The sequence below is a fragment of the Camelina sativa genome, chromosome 13 (assembly GCF_030686135.1).
Source record: "Camelina sativa cultivar CO46 ecotype springtype chromosome 13, ASM3068613v1".
Taxonomy (NCBI): Eukaryota; Viridiplantae; Streptophyta; class Magnoliopsida; order Brassicales; family Brassicaceae; genus Camelina; species Camelina sativa.
The window spans coordinates 13,471,229-13,482,035 of NC_141892.1; the positions used below are offsets into that span (position 1 = coordinate 13,471,229).

The following is a 10,807-nucleotide window of genomic DNA, read 5'->3' on the forward strand; positions in this document are numbered from 1 at the left end:
TTTTGTTTCTCTGTGAAACGGCGTCGTTTGATCCAAAACCTGAAACAATCGCATCCTTCTTCTTCCTTACAAGCGCCGACTCCAATCTTTTTTTTTTCCTACGAATCTCATCAGCTTCAATCTCTTGTTCTTTGGTTTTGCTGTCAGCTTATCTCTGTAGGGTACGTTTCTTATCCATGATTCGTTGTTCTCTAGCTTGAGAAATATTGCAATTTGGGCTTCTGGATTAAATAATATAACTAGGGGTATAGTTTCACATCTTGTTGGGCTTCTGGATTAAATAATATAACTAGGGGTATAGTTTCTGGTTTCTTCTATAAGCTTAGGAACTTGTTACAAGGGTTTGCGTTTTGGTTTCTAGATACACTGAGTGGGGAGCGTTATGATTGAAAGTTTCAGTCTTTGATTCCCTTTGAACATATTATTAGGACATTGCTAGTTTGCTGTTTCAATGCTTCAGTTTAGGTTAGGGACAAACTAGCTCCAAAGACAGATTTTTTTTTTTTTTTTTTTTGTTTTTTTTCACATTGATTTGGATTTTCATATATGTTTATCTGATTAAAGTTGATTTTCGTCTAAGTTTTGGAAGCATGGAGGTGCTTGATATTGATGCCCGAGCGGCTAAGCTAGGAATTGATTGGTCTCACGTTAATCTTGATTCCATCCAACTTCCTCCTGGACAAGACTTTGGGATCGAGAGGTGAGAGATTTTCCATTACATCTCTCTAGTTCTTCATATCTCCTGCTTTGTTTTTGTAGAACGTTTAAAATTTGTGAATGCTAATTCTAATCTTCTTGTGTTTATACAATGGGATGAATGCTCTCTAGGCCTTTTGCTTTTAGATATATTAAAATTTGGTGTATTTTTGTCATAGTCTCAATCGGTTTATCTCTAGCTTTATGGTGCAAAGCTCATTTTTTTGTGTGTGTGTGGTGGTTGTAGTGATGATGAAGCTGTTTACCACGATGACCAGTCAGAATTCGACACTGGATTCGGTAACATTATCGTGGTTGATCACCTCCCTGTTGTTCCCAAGGAGAAGTTTGAGAAACTTGAAGGTGTTGTCAAGAAAATTTACAACCAGATAGGTGTGATCAAGGAGAATGGACTCTGGATGCCTGTTGATCCCGATACCAAGATGACATTGGGCTACTGTTTTATTGAGTTCAATTCCCCTCAGGTTATTATCTACATGCAGTTTAATTAGCTTAATCAATCTGTTTAATTTGCTCTCAAGCAATAATGTAGGCCTCATATGTTTGAATACTTCATTTTTCTTATTATAACTAGATTGTTCTCAAGGATAGCGTCGTTTCTATGTTAACTTGTCGAGTTTTGCTGATAGTTTGTCTCAATGCCTGGGCTCTTTGCAGGAAGCACAAAACGCTAAGGAGAAATCTCATGGCTACAAGTTGGACAAGTCTCACATCTTTGCTGTAAACATGTTCGATGATTTCGACAGGTTGATGAATGTGAAGGAGGAGTGGGAGCCTCCTCAGGCCAGGCCGTTTGTCCCTGGGGTACGTTTAGTTTTCATCATATTACTGACGGCAATGTTTCTAATTGCCCTTGTACCTTGAAAACTTGTCTTGTAATAGCTTCCACTGTGTCTGTGTGATCACTTTTTTATTTTGGTTTTTCTCAGATTGATTCAGTGATTTCATGTGTTTGCCAGTTGCATTAGAGTTATGATCTGTTTACGCATTTGATGTATACTAATCAATAATTATAATCGCCTAAACTGTTGTTGCATGTTTATTTTGTTATTTAATACAGTCTTTTGAGGCGCTTGTTCTCGTTGCTTATATGGTGTTCATTTTTCAGGAAAATTTGCAAAAGTGGCTTACTGATGAAAAAGCCCGGGACCAGCTCGTCATTCGTTCTGGCCCTGATACTGAAGTTTTCTGGAATGATGCTAGGCAGAAGAATCCTGAACCTGTTCATAAACGTCCTGTAAGTTACTTACATCTTCCTGTATATATCTGTTGTTTGTTACTTAGGACTGATTAGAGTAATAATGTTATATGAGATGTTACCATCATCTGAAATATTCGATGTTGTCCTCCTCCGCAGTATTGGACAGAGAGTTATGTGCAGTGGTCTCCTCTAGGTACATACCTTGTTACACTTCACAAGCAGGGTGCAGCTGTTTGGGGTGGTGCTGATACATTCACGCGTCTCATGCGTTATCAGCATTCTATGGTTTGACTTTATTTTAATTGCTATCTTAGTACTTCCCGTTTTTCTCTGTTGGTCTGAATATTGACATCTTTTGGTGTTTCCCTTTTAGGTAAAACTAGTGGATTTCTCTCCAGGTGAGAAATATCTGGTAACATACCATAGCCAAGAACCAAGCAACCCGCGGGATGCAAGTGTGAGTGCATCGTTGCTTCTGTTCTTCCCAACTATTATTTTGTATATGACTTCTATGCAAAGGATTCTGATTTCTGTCAAATTTTCAGAAAGTAGAGATTAGGGTCTTTGATGTGAGAACCGGGAGGATGATGAGAGATTTCAAGGGTAGTGCTGATGAGTTTTCAATTGGAGGACCTGGTGGTGTCGCTGGTGCCTCCTGGCCTGTTTTCAGGTAATTTCTTTAGCTGCACGTCAGTTTCGTTAAAATAAACAGTCGAAATGTATCCTCTATTCCACTATATTGCACGTTTGTTGATATCTTGTAAACTTTTTCTGCAGATGGGCTGGTGGAAAAGATGATAAATACTTTGCCAAGCTTAGCAAAAACACTATCTCTGTCTATGAGACGGAGACATTCAGCCTAATAGACAAGAAATCCATGAAGGTTGATAATGTTGTAGATATTTGCTGGTCTCCTACTGATTCCATCCTTTCATTGTTTGTTCCTGAACAAGGTGGTGGAAACCAACCTGCCAAGGTATGTTTGTATATTTCTTAAGTAAATGAAAATCCCTGAATCATCAATCCGTTTCCGTTACTCTGCCAGTTGTGTTGTATTTAAACGTTGATATCCCTTTCTGCAGGTTGCTCTAGTCTCAATTCCGAGCAAAGTGGAGCTGAGGCAGAAGAATCTCTTCAGTGTGAGTGACTGCAAGATGTACTGGCAGAGTAGTGGAGAGTATCTTGCTGTCAAGGTTGATCGATACACAAAAACTAAGAAGAGCACATACTCTGGATTTGAGCTTTTCCGTATCAAAGAAAGGGATATTCCCATTGAGGTTCTTGAGCTGGACAACAAGAACGACAAGATCATTGCCTTCGCTTGGGAGCCCAAGGGTCACAGGTTTGCAGTGATTCATGGTGACCAACCAAGACCAGATGTTAGTTTCTATTCAATGAAGACTGCACAAAACACTGGAAGGGTTTCGAAGCTCGGGACTTTGAAGGCCAAACAAGCCAATGCCCTCTTCTGGTCGCCCACAGGCAAGTACATAATTCTTGCTGGGTTAAAGGGTTTCAACGGCCAGCTTGAATTTTTCAACGTGGATGAGCTCGAGACAATGGCCACAGCTGAACACTTCATGGCCACGGATATCGAATGGGACCCGACTGGAAGGTATTACTGTCTTAAAACTAAATCAGTCTATTGGTTGTTTCTCTTTGTTCCAATTGCTGATGTTGTTTGTTCTTTTTTGTTTTCAAAGGTACGTTGCAACCGCAGTGACATCAGTCCACGAGATGGAGAATGGGTTCACCATATGGTCTTTCAATGGGAATTTGCTTTACCGGATTCTGAAGGATCATTTCTTCCAGGTATGTAACAAAAAACTTGGTCTCAAAATAGCATCGTCCATTTTCCCATTTCTAACTTTTTTTTGTGTGTATGGTTGTTTACACAGTTGGCTTGGCGTCCAAGACCACCATCATTCTTGACTGCGGAGAAGGAAGAAGAGATAGCAAAGAACCTGAAGAAGTACAGCAAGAAGTACGAGGCAGAGGATCAGGACGTGTCTTTGCTGTTGAGTGAACAAGACAGAGAGAAGAGGAAGGCATTGAATGAAGAATGGGAGAAATGGGTAATGCAGTGGAAGTCTCTGCATGAAGAGGAGAAACTCGCGAGGCAAAGTCTTCGGGACGGTGAAGTTAGTGATGTGGAAGAAGATGAGTATGAAGCCAAAGAAGTAGAGTTTGAGGATGTTATTGATGTAACTGAGGAAATCGTTCAAGAGTCGATGTAAGTTTCTCGGTCTCTTTTGTAGCCTTCTTTTATTGCTCTTCGGATCTCTTGTATTTTTTTATTTTTTTTTTAATCTGGGCTCTCTGAAAATCTATTAGACTTTTTGGTTCCTTGGATAGTGTTGTTGTTATCATGAGATTAAGTTTTCTTAATTACACTTGTTTTTTTCTTTTCAATTTTATTGATTAAGCATTTTAAAACGGGGGCGAGTTCCCCTTCTTCTCTGCTTTCTACTATCTACTTTATTTGGTCACGGGCATAGTTTATGTCTTTATAAAAACCGCCACTCCAAGTTCAAATACGTGCATATTACTTTGTTAGAAACTTAGAAAGACAAATAAAAAAACTGAAGTGGTTAATCGGCATGAAATTCGTTTATAGCTATTAACAAAACGACTTTTTTTTTGTTTAAGGGCATTAAACTAAGTATATTCTATAGTGGCTAAAATAAAATCTTAAAAGCTACGGTTTTATTTGAGGAAAAATGTTATTAAAAGCCTTCATTTACGAAAAGTGTTAGATAAAGGCATAAAGCATCAACTTTACTTGTGGTGAATACAAATCTTAATTGCTTTTCTATTAAACAGGTAAGAACCCGCACTGTGCGGAATCAATCGATTTAAAAAAAATTATTATAAGTAAAATTATTATCTTAGAACTAATATCATGTAACTTAAGATTTTTATTTATTTATTCAAAGCTGTGTTTTTTCGTGTAAAAAATATGTTTCACCCGTGAAATCTTTTAATGTGTAAAAGGTTTTCTGGTAGAGAAAATATTGATAAAATGTTACTATTTATTACAACATGTCTTTTGTGTAGTTTAAAAATCAAATTTATATCTTCTTATGTTTTATTTTGTAATCATAACAATTTTACGAATCGAATCGTTGGTCTTCATGATGAAGCGGGACACTGGATAACAGAGGATACTAAGGTACAACGCATCGCTGCCTCCTATTTCCAGGAGTTATTTACATCCATAGAGCCCACAGACTTTGAGGAATCTTTGGATGAGGTTTGCACAACTATCACGACTGATATTAATGACACACTAACTCGCCCGGTATCAAAACATGAAATCAAGGAAGCTTTATTCATGATGCACCTTGATAAAGCTCCAGGACCGGATGGTATGACGGCTCTGTTTTATCAGCGTGCATGGGATACAGTAAAAAATGATTTAAAGTTACTGGTTGACTCCTTTTTCCAGGATGGCCTCTTTAATAAACGGTTGAATACAACAAAAATTTGTCTTATTCCCAAAGTGGATAAACCGACCAGGATGTCGGAATGGAGGCCGATTAGTTTATGCAATGTTGGGTACAAGATTATCTCAAAAATCGTATGCCAGCGGCTGCGTACTTTTTTGTCGGCACTTATCTCTGAGACACAATCGGCCTTTGTAGAAGGTCGCCTGATTACGGATAATATTCTGATAGCACAAGAGATGTTTCATGGTCTCTGCACTAACCCCACTTGTAAGGACAAGTTTATGGCTATTAAAACGGACATGAGCAAGGCTTATGACAGGGTAGAATGGTCCTTTCTTGAACACTTATTACGAAAATTCGGTTTTAGTGAAAAATGGATTTCTTTGGTAATGTGGTGCGTGACATCTGTTCAGTACAAGTATTAATAAATGGCCAACCACATGGTTCCATTTTCCCTTCTATAGGGCTCCGACAGGAGGATCCCTTATCGTCATATCTTTTTATTCTTTGCACCGAGGTCCTTATTGCAAACCTCCGTAAGGCGGAACGGTCCAAGTTAATCACGAGTATCAAGGTTTCGACTGCTTGTCCAGCGGTATCTCATCTCTTGTTCGCAGATGATAGTCTGTTTTTCTGTCGGGCCACAAAGGAGCAGTGTGAGGTTGTTCTAGGGGTTTTAAAACAGTATGAACGGGTTTCTGGCCAACGAATTAACTTTCAGAAATCGTCAGTTCAATTTGGACACACAGTGGATGCGAGTTTACGTGAAGAACTTAAGGGCGTGCTGGATATTACTACTTTGGGTGGTATGAGTTCTTATCTAGGCATTCCTGAAAGCCTTGGAGGGTCAAAAACAAAAATCTTCTCCTTTGTTCAGGATAGACTGCAATCACGGGCGGGGAGATGGCCTGCTAGATTGTTGTCTAGGGGAGGGAAAGAGGTCATGATTAAATCGGTTACAAGGAAACTCACCAGTGCAATCTCTAATTTCTGGTGGAGTTCTTCTGGAGATTCAAGAGCGCTACATTGGATAGCCTGGGATAGGCTATGTGATAATAAGCTGGAAGGTGGTATGGGCTTTCGATGACTGGATGACTTTAACACAGCGTTGTTAGCCAAACAACTCTGGCGGCTGATCACAGTCCCGGACTCTTTATTTACAAAGGTTTTTAAAGGTCGCTATTACAGGCACTCTGATCCTTTGGATCCTATTAAATCTTATTCACCATCTTACGGGTGGTGGAGTATAGTATCTGCTCGCTCTCTGGTACACAAAGGACTCATTAAACGGGTAGGATCCGACGATTCCATCTTAGTATGGGCTGACCCCTGGATTCCTGTCCAATCTCAGAGTTGAAACTTTCATCAACAGGAGTTTATGCTCTTGGAACTTGCCTTTGCTTTCGGCCTATTTTGAGCCGGAAGATGTTGGCACTATTTCTGCTTTACCTCTTGGCAATCTTAATACACCAGATAGATTGGGTTGGCATTTGACAAAATCTGGCGTGTATACCGTTAAATCGGGGTATAACACCTTGCGTCAAAAACCAGAGACTAGCTTGACAGTCTCTAGGCCTAATATTGTTCCGCTTCAGGCCTTTGTTTGGCAGCTTCGCTGCGCACCAAAAATTTGGCATTTTTTGTGGCAAGCTCTGTCGGGATGTGTGGCAACGACTGCTAATCTGCGGCGTCGTTGTATGGGTAATGATATGGAATGTGCACGTTGTGGAGTCACGGAAGAGACAATCAATCACGCTCTCTTCCTTTGCCCCCTGGCATGGCAGGTGTGGGCTATATCCCCCTTTCCGACATCGTGGGTGGTTTTCCTTTAGAATATATCTATGCAAACATGGATACATTATTTTGGAGATCTCAGCAAATCCCTTCGGTGGAAATTTTCCGTGGATTATTTGGTACATTTGGAAAGCTATAAATTATAAAGTTTTTAGTAATTTTGACTCCAATCCTTTAGCCGTTTAAAAAATAGCGGAGGAGGAGGCCATGCTTTGGTTTTTGGCTCAAGAGGACTGATAACATAATTATTTTACCCGTTTTAGCTATAGTTTTAGTATGCATTTAGGAAGAGTTTGATATGATTTCAAGGCTTTATGTCCATTATCAAGTATTTTAGGTTTCAAGAAGGTTTTACAGGTTTTATAGCAAAAAGGACCAAAAGACAAGGAAAATATGTTTTAGGAAAGTTTCAGAGCTTTATAGTACGGGAAAAGTTTGAAGAACTTCCAGAACTCACATTTCGACGTACTTGGTGTCTATGGAAGGCTGAGAGAGTCATCTTTCTCCTCGAAGTGTAATCAAGTCAATCCATCCAACCATCCGGAAGTTATTCCCGATTTACCGAGACGTATCTTAAACCGACCTAAGAAGAACCATCAAGCCAATGGGCTTTTATTGAAGGCCTGACCAGCTACCACCACGGCGGCCCAGTCCAAGTCTTCACCACCGTTCTAGAAGCTTCCTACGCCGCCCCTTGCCATGCACTTAACAAGAGAAGACGTTTCTACCCTTACAAAACCCTAAACCTAGACAGAACCATATAAATACTCTTTTAAGCCCTAGGGTTTTGAGTGTGCAATCATTGGAGCAGCCAAGAGACACGACCAGAGGAGCAGCCGACGTCCAGACCTCTCCCTCGTCCCTCTCTTTGAAGCTTTGAGATCCACCAACTCTTTCTATTCTATTTGCTTTGTACTTTGTTTCTAAGGGAGAAGATCCTACAACTTTGTTTGACAATCATTGAAGTAATATCTAAAACCCTTTTCTCTATTTATTCTTTTATGTTTATGAATTGTTTAAACCTTGCTTTGATGATTCCCTTAAACATGCTAGAGTAGTTTTCCTGTTTTAAATGCTTTGATCTATGCGTCGTTGCCTGCGACAATTGAGTAACGAATTGTAGTGATCTTAGACGGTTAGCTTGAGAACTTTAAGTTAACGGTTCATTAGTGTTTCGTAGTCCGAGTTTTAGATAAACAAACTAACCCTAAACTTTCCTAGATCGATAGATCATTGAACCCCTGCGATTCCCCTTGATGCCCAACGCTTGTTTTATTATTTTTACTTGCTATTATTTACATTCATTTGCTTGTTACAACCGTGACAACCAAAACCCCCTATTTTTATTAAGTCCGAGCCTTACATCTCTTCCGATGGATTCTCTAAATATCAACTCTCTCTCTATGGTATCGATCCTTAAATACTACTATCGATTAGCTGTGCACTTTCAGCAGTTGTGTGGTCTTTTTAAGGTAAAAGATTTGAAGTGAAAAACCACACACATCAAAGCTTTTTGGCGCCGTTGCCGGGGAGAAATTGTTGTTTACAAGATTCTAGGAACTAGAGTAACGTCTAGGACACCTTGCTTTTAATTTTTCTTTTTGTTTTTCATTGTTTCAGGAGACCTTGAGGATGAACCTCGACGCTCTCCCAGGGGATTTTGAGAATCTCACAATAGCCGAGCTCATGTCACATTACCGAGCCACGGACGGAGACTCATCCGGTCCGCAAGCCCACTCGCTGCAAGGTACAAGCATTGGTCGCTCTCGACCAAGCATTGTACCATCACTTAGGCAACCTTGTCGCAGTGCTTTCACTCGACCATCTGGAGGCCGAGCACCACTTGGACCAGCTTACTTCTGAGCTGACCACTCTTACACGCCGTACCACACGGACGTGCCATGCTTTGCAACAGACCAACACCTTGATCCGCAAGAAGTCATGAATGTCGATGTCAATGAAAACTTTTTCTATGACAATCGAAAACCTATCACTGCAAGGAGCTCTTACAATGAAGACAAGCTCATGAAGATGATGGATGAACTTATATCAAGTCAAGAGGAGGCTGATAGAGTTCTAAATGCTAAGTTGGACAAGATGAGCATTGAATCTGGAGCCAAACTCGAGACTATCACCAAGGACGTTACACGCTTGGAGGAACAAATCAATGCTGTCAACAATCAAGTCTTAAACAACACGGAGTATATTGATGATGACCGAACGAATATTATCAATATGGGTTACACCATTGACACCATCGAGAGCCGTTTAGAGTGGAAGGTTGAAGCCTTACAAACCTTATTCAACAACCCGGACGAACGCAACAACTGGAGCTATGATTAAGTCTATCACCCTGATGATGCTGAAGAGGAACATGGAGCCTCATGTGATGATCCAACCGATCCTAACAAGTCCAAGGAGTGGACTAGAGAAAAAGATTACCCAACCGATGAAGAAGAAGCTTATTTCAAGGAGAATCAATATGAAGATTTGCCAATAGAGAATGATGAGTCCTATGATCTATCATCTGCTAAAGAAGATGGAGAAGAAGAGCTCAAAGACTTCTACTGTTGCATGACATATCAAATCCCTAGTGAAGAAGCCATTGAAAACAACAATTTTCGACAATTTCAACACCATGAAGAAGCTATCTACCGAGGTAACCCTAGAGCCCGACCATCTCCATCACCATATGATATTTATGAAGATTGGGAACCTGTCCCAAGTCACCGGCCAAGTCGTTTTCAAAGACCTTACCCAAGGAGAGCCACAACCAATTTAAACCGCTCACACCAATACTGAGATCCTTTCCGACTTCCACACCAAGTCTACCAAGACAACTATCATGAGTCTATAAAACAAAAAGCTGAAGAAGAGATGATGTTGAACTTTATAAGTCGGATGACAAACTCTCTAGATGAGACTGTGAAGACGATATATGGAAATCTCGACAAAATCCAATATGATCTATCGGGAAGAATGGATGAATTTGTTGTTGAAGTTAAAAAAGTAGAGGAGGAAAATTCTAAAACTGCTGAAGCCTTGGAGAGGAAGCTCCTTTTTCTTGAAGAAGAAAAAGTTCAACAATCAAAAGAAGATAAGAGAAAACGCTAAGGAGATTAGCAATTGCAACATGAAAATTAATACCTTGGAGAGCCGTTGCTGCAATAACACCGAAGCTATTCTTAACAAGACCTTCGACCTGTGCAACCATATGGAGAAGTATGAAGAAAGAGCTAAGAAAACCGAAATCAAAGTGGAAGAGATTGGTAAACAATTTGATACCTTGGGAGACACTCTAACCGAAGAGTTCATTAGTCTTCTTGTTCCACTACTTGAGTCTAATATTGGAGCTAAGCAAGCTGCCATGGAAAAGAGAATCAAGTCTCTTGAGGAGAATCTAGAGAGCTCAATCTCGTGTGTTGCTGGACACACCAAGGAAGAAAATCGAATCAATGGAGAAGAAGAAGGGAAAAAAAAAAGAAATTCTTGATGAAAAAGGAAAACTTTCATGTTTCCTTTTAGGAAAAGGAATTCTTGGCCCTATAAAAACAAGGGAGAACCCTACTCCTCCTCCACAATATCTCGACGTGAAAGAAGTTCCCCTAGAAGCTGCAGAACCTAAAAAATATTTTTTGAGAGATAA

The 10,807-nt window shown here is 40.0% G+C and overlaps 2 protein-coding genes across 3 annotated transcripts; both read left to right on the forward strand.

Annotated features, from left to right (window-relative positions):
- The first annotated feature begins 27 nt into the window (after positions 1-27).
- On the forward strand, positions 28-4,354 carry LOC104736751 (eukaryotic translation initiation factor 3 subunit B). 2 transcript variants are annotated; one of them, XM_087482787.1, is made up of 12 exons: positions 28-161; positions 581-700; positions 944-1,181; positions 1,375-1,521; positions 1,826-1,954; positions 2,075-2,203; positions 2,292-2,375; positions 2,464-2,588; positions 2,696-2,894; positions 3,001-3,533; positions 3,622-3,730; positions 3,817-4,354. In XM_087482787.1, exons 2-12 carry the CDS (start codon positions 591-593, stop codon positions 4,153-4,155), a joined length of 2,142 nt encoding a protein of 713 aa, XP_087338913.1. In that variant the 5' UTR covers positions 28-161; positions 581-590; the 3' UTR covers positions 4,156-4,354. The 2 variants fall into 2 exon arrangements, with proteins under 2 accessions (XP_087338913.1, XP_087338911.1); XM_087482785.1 differs by lacking the exon at positions 28-161 and adding an exon at positions 266-465.
- A 1,386-nt stretch (positions 4,355-5,740) lies between these two features.
- LOC104738242 (uncharacterized) lies at positions 5,741-9,024 on the forward strand. The gene is made up of 3 exons (XM_010458447.2): positions 5,741-6,437; positions 6,841-7,151; positions 8,782-9,024. Exons 1-3 carry the CDS (start codon positions 5,741-5,743, stop codon positions 9,022-9,024), a joined length of 1,251 nt encoding a protein of 416 aa, XP_010456749.2.
- The last annotated feature ends 1,783 nt before the right edge of the window (positions 9,025-10,807 follow it).

Coding starts and splice junctions, on each gene's coding strand:
- LOC104738242 (XM_010458447.2), top strand. CDS start 5,741: ATGGATTTCTTTGGTAATGTGGTGCGTGACATCTGTTCAGTACAAGTA. Junction 6,438..6,840: donor TGATAATAAGCTGGAAGGTG/GTATGGGCTTTC, acceptor TTAATACACCAG/ATAGATTGGGTTGGCATTTG. Junction 7,152..8,781: donor TTTGCCCCCTGGCATGGCAG/GTGTGGGCTATA, acceptor TCATTGTTTCAG/GAGACCTTGAGGATGAACCT.
- LOC104736751 (XM_087482785.1), top strand. Junction 2,376..2,463: donor GCAACCCGCGGGATGCAAGT/GTGAGTGCATCG, acceptor TCAAATTTTCAG/AAAGTAGAGATTAGGGTCTT. Junction 3,534..3,621: donor GAATGGGACCCGACTGGAAG/GTATTACTGTCT, acceptor TTGTTTTCAAAG/GTACGTTGCAACCGCAGTGA.